Source organism: Narcine bancroftii, chromosome 2 (assembly GCF_036971445.1).
Source record: "Narcine bancroftii isolate sNarBan1 chromosome 2, sNarBan1.hap1, whole genome shotgun sequence".
Classification (NCBI taxonomy): Eukaryota; Metazoa; Chordata; class Chondrichthyes; order Torpediniformes; family Narcinidae; genus Narcine; species Narcine bancroftii.
Window position 1 is genome coordinate 162,711,469 of NC_091470.1, and position 13,792 is coordinate 162,725,260.

The 13,792-nt window shown below is 45.4% G+C and overlaps 1 protein-coding gene across 1 annotated transcript in view; it reads left to right on the forward strand.

Moving 5' to 3' along the window:
- The window catches only part of trim62.1 (tripartite motif containing 62, tandem duplicate 1), a 120,976-nt gene that overhangs the window by 81,579 nt on the left and 25,605 nt on the right, over positions 1-13,792 (forward strand). The window contains exon 2 of the mRNA XM_069919006.1: positions 10,860-10,955. Within this exon, the coding sequence (XP_069775107.1) occupies positions 10,860-10,955 (96 nt within the window). The remainder of the gene's footprint in view (positions 1-10,859; positions 10,956-13,792) is intronic.

Below are 13,792 nucleotides of genomic sequence, written 5' to 3' on the forward strand. Positions count from 1 at the left end.
ATGATATAATTAAAGGGAAGGCCAACTCTGGTGTCTCTGAGTCCCACCCAAAACAATCTTATATCTACTGATTAATGCACAAAAGTGCTGGGGAAACCTTGACGAAGGACGCAGGTGTGAAACGTTGGTTATGTGTCTTTGCCTTTTCTGAACGCAGTGGGACCAGCTGAGTTTCTCCAGCACTTTTATATGTTCAGTAAAATCACAGTGTCTGCAGACTTTCTTGGTTCACTTCATCCACTGATTCCTTTCCTTTCCCAGTCATCTGTCTTGGGTTTTCACAATTTTGGGTCCAATACCAAACTCTTGGGTTGGGCTTGTGGTTGGCATCCATATAATTTAAAACCATTTGGTACAGCATTTAATTCCAGATACGCTTCTATTCATCCCTTGAAACCCTCATTCAATCCTTTTGATACACCCAGACTTAACATTCTGATACAGTCCTGACATTCATGTACTCTATGTAAGCACAAGGTCACCTTTACCTGTGTCCCATCTTGTACTCAGACCTTTTTACAATTCCCAGCGGCACTTTCATATCTCTCACGCCTCCAGATTCACAATATACTCCTCCAGTTCTGGATTACAATGCAGCCTTGAGTTTCATCACATGACCGCTGACATCATTCATGTTTTCAGTGGCTTATGCCCTAAATCTAAAATTCTCTGACACTGTGGCTCAGGATTGTTGAACTTGAGCTCTTCATCTAATCCAGTGGTTCTCAACCTTTTTCTTTCCACTCACATACCATTTTAAGTATTTCCTATGCCATAGGTGCTCTGTGATTAGTAAGGGATTGCTTAAGATGGAAAGAAAATGTTTGAAGACCATTGTTTGAATCGTACCTCATTTTTTACACTGAACCAAACAACGCCGACATAATGCGATTCGGCGCTGTGACTACCTCCACTGCCGGTTTAAGGACGGGAGGGACTACAATGACTTCCCGCCCCCCCCACCCCCACCATTCCGTGTTTGTACCTTTTACACAGGAGGGAGTGGTGCAATAAAGGCGCAATATTCCTGCCTTGAAGGGGCTGTGTAAAAAGGGCTGATGTCTTCTTGAACTTCTGGGATCCCTGAGATGTTGGTATAGCCGCAAAGCTGTTAGGGAGGGAGTTCCAGGACTTTGGCCAAGCGAAGATGAAAGAGTGGTGATATATTTCCAAGTCTGGGTGGTGTGCAGCTTTGAGGGCAACCTGCAGATGGCAGATGTTCCCATGCTTTTGTCACTCTTGTCCTTCCAGCTTGTCGGGGCACTGAGTTGCTGGAGTCTTGGTGAATTGCTGCAGTCCATTCTATAAGTGGTGATTTCCCAGCATGTATGTGGGCTGAACGTTTACTTGCCAGTTATCAGCCACATCTAAACATTGCACCAATTTGCCAAGGCTTCTTCGATGGCATCTCCCAATCCCAGAATTTACCTGTTTGGCAAAATATAAGCAGCCATTGAATGGAAATTCCATATCCTGAAGGAGCCGTCCAAAGTTACCGCCATCGGGACTGTTGTCTCTCCCAAGTCTTTGCTGCTCAAATTAGATTGAACGGGCCCTTTTGGCCCACGGCCCCAATTCACCTATGACCCCGGTACGTTTTGTTGTTGCACTGCCACATTGACAGCATAACGGGAAAACCTTCACTTACATGGTGAAAGAAGGGAGATCCTCACCACCAGCATGAGGGCTGTAATCACGGACCTGGCATAAATGGTGGAGGATCTTGGCAGGTCAGGCAGCATCCATGGAAGGAAATACGACAGCTAACGACTCAGGTTGGTGATTCTTTTCTTGAGGCACATTCCAGAATCTGTGATACACAGACATACCAGAGAAACCAGCAGGTCATGCAGCATCCCCAGGACGAAAAGGCTAATCAACGTTTTGGGTCTGGGCACCTGACCTCGCCATCTGCAGACCCTAAATTCCAACCTCCGCAATGCAATGCCTGCATCCCAGGAATAAGGTGAGAAAAGGCCTCAGTTTTGCCACAGTGTAGGAGGAGACAAGGAGGGAAATGAGTGGGACGAGCATGGACTTTGGAAGGAAGAAAAAAATTGCCAATCCATGCGAAGCAGTAATAGAGACCCCATCTTCCATTAGCTGCTTGGTTTGGCCCCCACTGAATGATGGCTGGCATGCTAAAATTGGCTCTGGTCCTTGAGGCTGGAAGGTAGAAAAATAAACTCTGGTTCATATTCCTGGCTTTGATCCAGGGTTCCCTGAGAGAATGCCCATTTATAACTGTTAGCTGAGGATCAGACCCTTAGACAAACAGCTTGGTGTCTTGCAATGCGTGAGCTTGGAAGAATGCAGCCTGAGATGAAGTACCTTCACCAAACGCTGCAGAGATTATACTTGGACCAATTGCTTGCATTTCTGGTTTCTACTCCATGGAAGGAATGTGGTTGTGTTGGACAGAGTGCACAGAAGATTCACCAGCAAATTGCTTAGATTGGAGAAATTAGATAGTTTGATCTTATTTCCTCTGGAATGAAGGAAGCCGTGGAGAATACCTCTGTCAGGGCATGCTACTAAAGGAGGCATAGATAGTTAGAATCTTTCCCCTATTGTTTATAAACAAAAGGGATTGGTTTAAGGGTCGAAGAAGGATTTTAAAAGGACATCTGAAGATTTTTATCTTCAACAAGATGGTTGATTCTGGAACTCCCTGCCAGATGAGGTGGTGGAGTTTGATATAATCCTCGCATTTAAGAGACATGCCCTGAAATAGACAATGCATAGATGGATTTTGGGCAGTTGGGATTGTTGTAGATGGGTAAAAATGTAAGTGGACACACTGGGTTGAAAGGCCTGTACAGCTCTAGGACTTAAATTGCCCTACATGACTGAATCTGAGCAGAATGAACATCATAGGGGGGGGAGTTTTTGATGAAAATATGCTGTCCAATTTAAGAAAAAGCTAACCTTCGGAAAATAACTGAGTGACTGAATTTCCTCCTCAGACCCAGCTTTCACACCATAAGCAGGTGTTTGTTACTGGAATAATTCTCTCATTGTGTGTTTGTGGAGGTGTACTGTTTAAGCAATGAGCTGAGTGAGCATTCAGCTGTGACCACTATTTTAAAAGCACATAAAGGAGGGGTTGTTGCAGGTTCCAAGAATTGGTCTGTAACTTTATTTATATAGGTGCTTCTCTCTCGTGCTCGGTTTCTTGTTCACGTTCTCTTGCGCTCTCTTTTGCCATTTCCATACCCTTTTCTCTCTCCCCTCTCCCTCACTTTATTCTCTCTCTATCTCTATTCTCTCTCTATCTCTTTCTCTCCTTTTCTGTCTTTCACTTGGCTTTGATGCCCCACTCCTCTCTCTCTCTCTCTCTCTCCATTCTCCCCACTGCTTACTCTCCCTGCTCCTTAACCTCACTTGCATTTAATCAACAGCATCTTTCATCTGCTCCCGTCAAGGAAGATATGCAGGAGGATCAGAGCCAGCACCACCAGGCTGAGGGACAGCTTCTTCCCATGGGCAGTGAGCATGCTGAACGAACAAAGGAACGGCTCACACTGACCCTCTGAGACTCTCGTACTGACAAAACACTTGTTTATTTATTTGCACAGATGAACCCTGTCTATGTATTCCTTGCATTACATGTTTGCATGCATATGTCTGGTTGTGTATCTGTGTGTTTTTGCACCGAGGACCGGAGAATGCTGTTTCACCAGGTAATACTTGTGCAATCAGATGACAATAAACTTGACGTGCATATATTGAACTGGGCTTGTGCTATTCGTAATAGTCTAGATGCATCTGGTGACAAGCAGTAATGATGTGATTTGCTTCAAGCGTGTAATTCTGTTACAAAACATTGGTTTGAAAACAGGTTTACTCTTCTTTCCCACAGAAACCTCCAATTGTAGAGCACCTTTTATATAGTATGCAGTACTCCAGCAGTGCCCCCGCCCCAATGCTCTATAAGGCTCTCCTTCCAAAACTCTTAGCAGTGAATAAATGGTCTCTAGTCGAGAGGCTATCTTGAGAAATCCTGCTTTGAGGTGGAAGTGATGCTGGTAGCTTTGATGAACTCTGGGCTTAGGATAGCAGATTAAAGTAAGGCAAGCTAAGATTTTTTATTTCCTTAAGCCTGATGGTGCATTAAGTGGGGCAGTGATGGCAGTCAGTGGAATGGTATTCTCCTCCTGTGATCAGGGAGCATGTGATCAGGGAGCAGTGAGGGCATTGACTACCAGGAATTTGGCAGCACAAGATGTTGGTGAGACCACAAATGGAGTATTTTGAGCAGTTCTCTGTGCAGAAATGATGTTCATAAGGATGTTATCAGGGCATCTTGGTTCCCAACCCCTGATGTGGTTGGTAGGCCATCAGTGCCCGAGCCGCCCTCTTGGGCGTCCTGCTTGACTTTGCCACCCTCAAGACTCCTGATCCTGATACCTGGTTCTCGGAAGCCTCTTGCCAGCAGCCCCCAGTCAGTTGTGAGACCTTGCCTGTCATGCCCCATGTTGGTCCACCAGGTTTCTCCTCCGTTGTGAGGGCGCAAGGTTCTCCCACTGTTGTGCCCTGTGCCAGTCCGCTGCCTCCTTGGAACCTCCATCAGGGCTTGATTTTGGGCGTTTCCATCATGGGAGCCGGGACTCGGTGAACCTTTGATGTTTTTAAAAAAAAATGGCATCAGCCCCATTGGTCAGGAGATGAAACTGTAGGGTGGGAGGGCCAGGAAGTAGGACACTGCTGAGGAAAAGTGTTCACTCTCCCACTGTGATGTGAGGAACAAGTTCAGCAGGTTGGAAAAGACACAGATTGATTATAACAAAAGACTTTTATTTGACCTTTATAAAAGACCTTTAGCGAAAGTTGCACATGGGTCAAGCACAAGTGCACACCCACTCAGTCAAGGCAGAAGCAATACAGCCACATTGGCCTAGTCCTGCTCCTATTGCTTTTGTTCAAAGCACGAGGTTGTTCTTACTGCTGCAATTGTACAGTAATGTGAGCTATTTGTACGTAGCCTCCAATCGACTAATGAGACTCTCAGGGCACAGTAAGATGCTGCAGAGATGTGGGTAGATATTAAGGATTTGTAAATGTCTTCTAAAAACTTGCCGATGACACCACGGTCATCAGCAGAATTACAAGCTGCAATGGGGAAGTGTACAGGAGGGAGATAGATGAAATAGCTGAGTGGTGTCACACCTTTAACCTTGCGCTCAATGTTAGCAAAACCAAGGAGATGATGGTGGACTTCAGGAGGAAGTCAGGAGAACGCGACACAGTCCTCATCCAGGGCTCAGGAGTGGAGAGGGCCAAGAACTTTAAACATCTCCGAGGACCTATTTTGAAAGCTTCTACAGATGTTCCGTGGAGAGCATTCTGACTGGTTGCATCACTGTCTGGTATGGAGGTGCCAATGTTCAGAACAAGAAAAATCTCCAGAGGGTTGTTAACTCAGCCCGTGATATCACAGGCACCAGACTTCACCCCATCGAGGACACCTACAAGAGGCGGTGTTTTAAGAAAGCAGCCTCTATCCTCATCACCCAGGCCATGCCCTCTTCACTCTGCTATCATCGGGAAAAAGGTACAGGAGCACTCAGCAACATGAGGACAGCTTCTTTCCCTTTGCTGTCAGATTCCTGAATGAACAATGAACCACAGACAACTGCCTTATTTTAGCTTCTTCTTGCACTATTTTTATTTATTTTCTCAGATGGTTTAGATAAACATTTGCACTGTGAAGCTGCTGCAAAACAACAAATTTTGTGACATGTTCATGACAATAAATTCTGATTCACCATCCGTGCCCGAATTCCGCGATGCGTTCTAGGGTTCTAGAGTCTGAGGAGCAGAGTGCAGTCACAACCTGGTGACCCTATTGACTAACTGCACCTTTGCTACACCATGCTGACATCCTAAAGGTTGGTCAGTCTGTCCAAACACAAGGAGCCATCCAGTGTGTTGCTGGAGAGTCTGCCTTTGAGAGTATCACACAAAGCCCAAGGCAAAAAGCTTTGTCTGGACAGTTCTGTGTTGTGCGACTTCATTGCGCTCCTCTCCCCACCTCTGCCACAGTCACCCCTCTTCTTTTCCTGGGCACTGCCACCCACTCCTCCCCCGGCCCCCCCCCCCCAAGACTGGCACTTATTTCGTCTTTCCCCTCACACCCCTCCTCTGTCACAGCAGCTCACTCTTGTCCTTCCCATTTAGTGAAGGGTATTTGTCTCATCCACCGTTCCTCTCGTTCCTCTCTTCCACTCATAAGGCTTTCTTGCATGGGATTTTAATTCCTTTTGTGCGTCATGAGCAGGTTCTCCTGGTACCAAAACAAAACCATTGGGAAAATTCTGCTCAGTGTATTCAACATAATTCCATTGCCTGGAACAGGAATTTTATGCAGGAGGTTGGAGGAGCACAGAGAATCTTCAGCTCCAAAACACAGGCAGTGAGGTCTGATCTAACTAAACCAGGTTGTGGTGGGAGATAAAGAACCATACAGTCCAAGATCCAATGAAGTTGGCTTGAGCTACAACAGTGACATCCTGTCAAAAGATGTTTGTTGGCACTACACAAAGACCCAAAGAGGAGGCCATTTGGCCCATTCTGACTCTGCAAGACTGATGCAGTCAGCTTTATTCTCAGGTTCAATCTTCTCAAGAGTGTCATTTGAATCTGTCTCAACCTCTTTAGGTGTGTTTTCTTCACACCTGTCTTGGTTCTTAATTTTTTAAAACTTACTTTTGCATTCCTAATAAAGCAAAATGAAAGGCTGTCAAATCTGTTCAAATGAATGTGTGGTGAGAACTTTTTGCATTGGGCACTGCTGATCGTGTGACGATTACTTGGAAGGGGAGACTCCAACCCTGACCTTGTGGTGGGGAGGGGGGGGGGGTCTCACTTTCTCTTAATCCCTTGATGATATTACAGCTGCTTTTGAAGGAATTAATGGTTTGAGTAGCTTTGAGGCATGTCCTGTGTCAGTCAAAACCCACCTTGATCTGTTATCCACGGAGCTGATCCAGAATGGGGAGAGGATAGGAAACGCCAAAGTTTGACTGTTTTTTCCTGGGGGAAAAAAATATAGCGAGACATTCTGGCACTGCTCCAGGTCATACGTCGGGAGCGCTGTCACTTCTCAGTTATGACCCTGACAGTGGCGCAGCTCGTACAGCGAGCCGGCCTCAGAGTTGACCTCCTGTGGTCTCTGTGTGGAGTTCACACATTCTCCCCATGACCACTTGTGGGGGTTTCTCCGGCTGCTCCAGTTTTCTCCCACATCTAGAAGACCAGAGAGCTGGTTGGTTGATGGCCAAATCTTAATTCCCCCTCTGGTGTTTAGGTGAGCAATAGAATTCGGGCAAATTTATGGGAACGCGGACAGAATAAAATGGGACAAGTGAGTGTAGGATTCGTGTAAGTGGGTGTTTGCTGGTTAGTGAGCTGAAGCTTTGGATTCTGTAACAAATGGGCTCCCTCTGCCCTCTCGGCTAAACCTAAATGATCCCTCATTATTTTTTTTCTTGGACTGCAGGGAAATACTTCCATGGCATTCTGGTCGTCTAGGGCACCAAAACGAGCCCTTCAGTCCACTCTTTGTACCCATTTGTATTCTCCCCTCATTCTCATCAGCTACCCTCGAGTTTCTACCCCTCGCCCACAGGCTGAGGGAGTGCTGGAGGCAAAGCCGCGGTCATTCTGTGGGCGGAACAGTTGGCGCAACAGTTAGCGCAATGCTGTTACAGCACCGGTGATCGGGACTGGGGTTCGAATCCAGTCCTGTCTGTAAGGTGTTTGTACATTCTCCCTGTGACTGCATGGGTTTTTCCCAGTTTCCTCCCAGGCTGCAAAAAAATCACAGGGAAAGGGCCTGTGTTCTATGTTTAAATTAAAAAATGTAATATTTAAATTTAAAACTGAATAATTGCACTGTGACATGAGGTAGAACATGAAGGATTGACTCATTAATGGCCCTGCTGTATGTCTAAAATTTAAAAAAATTCAGTGACCCTGGCGGGGAACTCTTTTTTTTTCTCTGGCTGTAAGGGGCGATGGGCAATTTCTGCAGATAGCGTATCTTTTTCCGCCTTATGGTAGACTAATATTGCATTTTCTGTTTTGTTGCATGACAATAAAATGACCTTGAATCTTGAAACTAGAGCACTCCAGGGGAACACATGTGGTCACAGAGAAACCATGTGACCTCCGTCCAGGAGGATTGAACCCGGGTCTCTGGTACTAGGAGGCAACAGCTCCACTCGACCATCCCTGGAGAAAAAGGAAGAAGCAGCTTGGTCACACGGGTATATTTGGGCGGCGTGGCCTCATGGGCTGGAAGGGCCTGGTACCATGTTGTATAATTAAATTAAATATCTCTCCCTCTCCTCGTGGTCTACAAAACACAGCCTCCAGTTATTATCACTTTGCTGTTGGTAGCAATTGTTTCGCTGCACTTTGCAGTCGTCACATCTCATTAGTTGCACTGATCTTGATCTTCTCAGCACTCCGAGATCATGAAATGCACTCTTAATTCTTTTGCACTGTTTGATACAAAACCAGGAGAGATAATGTGTGAAGTCTTCTCTACCCATTGACAGCCAAAATATATTTGGTAATTTAAGCACACAACTTGTTGAATGGTTTGACTTTCTTGAGCTCAGCTCAGCTATTTTCAACCTTTTTTTGACTGTGGCCCCTTAGGATTCAGTTGTTTGAATAGTTTGAAATGTGCTGTAAAACTACAATGCTGGAGAAACTCAGCAGGTCAAACGGTGTACGTCATATAGGAAAGGTAAAGATACATAACCAACATTTCAGGGTTGAACCCTTCATCAAGGTATGAGCAAAGTGTCGGTAGGCGCCTGAATAAAATGAACTGTATTTGATTGCCTGAAACACAATTATTGGAGAAAATATTTGACAGAGGGCTATATTACTTGCTTAATATATAGAATCTCAGAACAAAAAAAACTATGATAAAAGATTGTAAGCTTACAGATGAGCTTTCCCTCAAATGTCATTCAATGAGAAAGCAGCTTAGTGCTGCAGGATGTCATTACTTACCTGGTCTCTACACTGAGGCTTGTCTCATATTAAGTAGTTAAACTACCAGCACTGAGGGTGTGTTTTTTTTTACCTTTAAGAATGGGCATTAACTTCTTGAGAGTGACACTTGCATCCTGTGAGCGATTAGAAAATTAATTCCAGTTTCCTGGAGTAAAGCAGTTGAGTTGCCTTTAAAATATTCCAGGTGAATCAGTATCTTTGCCCTGAAGAGTTTCCTGTACCTGAGTGCTGAACTCTGCCTTCACCCTCTCTGCCATTTCTCCCTGTTCTTGGCTTCCTGGTGCTTCCAACCACGCCATCCTACCTGCTAACCTGCTATGGTAAACAAGAGAGATTGAACTGGAGCAACACGTAAATTACTGGAGGAAGCGATACAGGTGCCTCAAGACTCTCACCACCAGGTTCAGGAACAGCTGCTCCTCCTCCATCATCAGACTCCTCAACGACAAACTCAATCAGGGACTTTTTTACTTTTGCACATTATTGATTTTTCTTTTGAACAGTCAGTTTGTTTATATTTCTTTATTTGTTTACATGCAGTTTTTTTTGCACTACCAAAAAGTGGTAATTCTGCCTTGCCTGCAGGAAGAAGAATCTCAGGGTTGTAAGTGATGTTGTGTATGTACTATAATAATCTGAGATCTGAACTCGGCCAGCCAAGCAGCATCTGTTCAAGGCAAGAGATAATTTTAACGTTGTCTTTCATGGATGCTGCCTGACCTGCTCGGTCCCTCCATTCATCCTTCATCCTCCTGTACCTCTCAGCCAGCATTCGTTGGTTAACAACTCCTCTATCTTCTGTGATTGGTGTGGTTTAAGAAGCTTATGACACTAGATTTCCCCTGATTATTGGGTGGGCACACTGGTGCAGCTAGTGTTGTCGTGGCCTCATCGCTCCACCGACCCCGGTTTAGCCCTGACCTCCAGTGCTTTCTCCCTGGGGTTTGCATGTGCTCCCTGTAACTCTGTTATTCCAAAGATGCTCAGGATGGTAGGTAATTGGCTGCCATAACTTGCCCTTGGTATTGGTTCCTTTCTGGGCAGATTAGAGTGGGACAGTGGGGGGAGGGGAGGGGGGAGGGGGGATGGGTGGTGGGAAATGGGAGAATGGGGAGAAAAGGGGATGTGGGATGGGATTGTTCTGTGAGCTGGGATAGCCTTGATGAGTGGAAATAGTCTGCTGTACATTAAGGAAAGTAGATGCTGTGTTTGTGTTCAAGGACACATCTCAATTCAGCGACTAAGTTCAGGAATATTCTGTGTTTTAACAGGCTTATTCTATGACCTTCAGGAACTAACAGTCTACTATGGAGTAGTGTGAAACATGAATGTCTTCAGACGCTGTGATTGTAGTGAAAACATAAATGCTGGAAGAACTTAGCAGGTCTTACAGCATCTATAGGAGGTAAAGAAATATTACTGTTCTTCAAGGACTCAAGCCCAAAACATTTGGGAATATATCTTCACCTCCTCTGGATGCAGTGAGACCTGCTGAGGTCTTCCAGCATTTATGTGCTTTTACTGTTCGGTCAGATCAATTCCTCAGCTTTTAGTGTTTAGACTTCACTGATGGTGAAGTTAGGAGGGAGAATGAACTCACAGAACATAGAACACTGCAGCACAGTACAGGCCTTTCGCCCCTTGATGTTGTGCTGACCTATATATTCCTACCAAAATAAAGAACAAAACCATCCCTACCTCATTACCTTCTATTTTATCTTTCATGATTTGTTTTAATTTGCACCATGGTCAGGGTCTCACGCACCCCACCCGACTGACCTCAGTCCAGGTGTCAGTCAGCCTCATTCCCTTTTTTCTTATTGCAGAGGGAGTTGAAGGATCAGTATGAGGCTTTGCAGCACAGTGAGCTCGGACATAAGCAGGCCCTTCAGCTTCTGAAACGCCAGCTCTCGGAGACCAAGGTAAGCCTTAAAAAAATGCATTTATTTCCCTCTCCAGTTTACTCCTGTCCACTTGAGGCTCCAGCTTTCTGCTGTGTCAGCACCACAATTTCAAACACAACCACTCTTGGAACATGGCTGGCAATATGTTGCAGCGTTTAGTCTGAACTCATTCCACCCAAAGAAGGAGTATTTATTTATACAGCAAAAAAAAACCTTTCGAAGCTCCTTTTTGATGCCCAGTCATTGCTGGACTCTGGCAAATCTGGCAGGAAGACTTGCATTCATAAATTTCCACAAATAGCAATTGGACTAGAACCAGGAATAGTTCATTCAGCCCCTCAAACATGTACTTCCAATAATTTGGATTGTGTTTACCATCTTTTCCTTATTTCCTTTGGTACACTTACCCAAAGAGTCATAGTTTCCTCTGAGTCAGATGTTTGTGTATTCAATCTCAGCTGTCATTCTCCTAGTACATTACAGAGTTTTGTACCGTCAGTGATGTCATGTTTTGAGTGCAACATTAAGTCAAGATCCTTTCAGAAGAACACAATGGATCTCCTTGCACTCTTTTGCTGCACTCCCTCTGGCATGTTGACTGTCATTTAAACCTCAATCAACTCCACCAAAAGGAAACAAATCATTGTTTGTTACCTGATTGTGGGCTCTTGTTACATTGCAATAATGAATACACTTCAGAGGTACTGCACTATACTGCCCATATGACACTCCCTTAGATGGAGTGCTGAATTAACACTAGTGTTTCAACAATTTATTAAGTGACCTTTGGGGCTTATTTTTTAAAATCTTACTGGTTGGACTTTGACCAGGATGCCAAATGAATTACAGTAAAACCTCCAGCATCCTATGGCATTTAATAACCGGATAAGTTAATTAATTCGCCAAGGCAAATAGCGCCTTTGGAAGACTACACAAAAGAGTCTGGAAAAACAACCAACTGAAAAACCTCACAAAGATAAGCGTATACAGAGCCGTTGTCATACCCACACTCCTGTTCGGCTCCGAATCATGGGTCCTCTACCGGCATCACCTACGGCTCCTAGAACGCTTCCACCAGCGTTGTCTCCGCTCCATCCTCAACATCCATTGGAGCGCTTTCATCCCTAACGTCGAAGTACTCGAGATGGCAGAGGTCGACAGCATCGAGTCCACGCTGCTGAAGATCCAGCTGCGCTGGGTGGGTCACGTCTCCAGAATGGAGGACCATCGCCTTCCCAAGATCGTGTTATATGGCGAGCTCTCCACTGGCCACCGTGACAGAGGTGCACCAAAGAAAAGGTACAAGGACTGCCTAAAGAAATCTCTTGGTGCCTGCCACATTGACCACCACCAGTGGGCTGATATCGCCTCAAACCGTGCATCTTGGCGCCTCACAGTTTGGCGGGCAGCAACCTCCTTTGAAGACCGCAGAGCCCACCTCACTGACAAAAGGCAAAGGAGGAAAAACCCCAACCAACCAATTTTCCCCTGCAGCCGCTGCAACCGTGTCTGCCTGTCCCGCATCGGACTTGTCAGCCACAAACAAGCCTGCAGCTGACGTGGACTTTTACCCCCTCCATAAATCTTCGTCCGCGAAGCCAAGCCAAAGAAGAAGAAGAAGTTAATTTTCCAGTTGCCTGAGATTGCAGGTTGCGTGATTGGTGAACAAACGGTGAGGCGTGTCAATTTTAAACTTCCATATTTTTTAACCTATATCCGCGATTTTTATGCTGCTTACTTGAGGCTTCCGGTGGCTTGAATTCTGCATAACAGCGGTTTTACTGTATTACTACTTCATTTGAAATGTGTTTAATGTCAAAATAAAACTTCAGCCTAATTTTTTTTACTTGAAACTCAGTGTGACATGATTTCTTGTATATCTGTGATTGCTGAAGGAAATTATAGTACTCCTTGAAGCCTCCAAACCCAGCATGGACCAGGAAGGCCATTTGGGATCTTCCTAGTCTATGTGGCAACTGAAATACTTCTGTTTTAGTCCCAACCTGTACGAATTTCTGGAACATTGTGGCCTAAGTTCCTTGATGGGTAACAGATGTTGAGCATAAAAGGCCTTAACATCAGCCCCACAGCTGTCTTTTGCGGAGGTGGTCTGAAGGTGAGGATGTGGAAGTAGTCTCGTTAAAGGCACAGCTGTATGCTAGTGGAGGTGTCCCCAGGGATGGGGGTGGGGGTACTCAAATGGGAGTTCAGCCCACCTGCTGTCTGTATGAAGGTAACCATCCCAGTCCCAGGCTGGTCAGTGCTGTGATTTTAAAGAGGCTTCTGTTCTCAGTTTAAAAAGACTTTGGTACTTAACTCGTGAGCTTTGCCTGGCCTCGGGACATCCATCTGATTAAAGGAGAAGAAACAAACTGCTTCCCTTTGATTGTTGCATTTACAGCAGCATTGTTTGCTTGCCAGCCAAGAAGTCAGAGCAACCCTATACAGCTCCGCTCCCCCCAGAGTTCATCAGTGACCTCGTTTTCTCAGTGTTGTGCAGCTCCCTGTTTCTAGCTCCATGTTCTCTGATTGGCCACCTATCCCTTGACACCCGTAACCTCCCTTCCAATGCTCCTTCCACCCCCCCCCCCCCCCCCCACTCCACCTCGTGATCTCTAACCATGTGCTAACTGGTGGAAAACCTTTCAGAAAGAAAAGGCAGAGTTAAAATTCCACTGCATTTTGAAAATGTTGTGCGGATTATTTCACCCGCGGTAAGCCTGTTTGGGTGAGTATTGGGGTTGAAATCCCTATGGTCGGAAAGGCCTATTGACAACTGTTCAAAACATATGGGGGGGGGGTGTAGGTTAATGGAGTGTAAATTGGGCGGTACGGACTTGTGGACTGAAATGGCT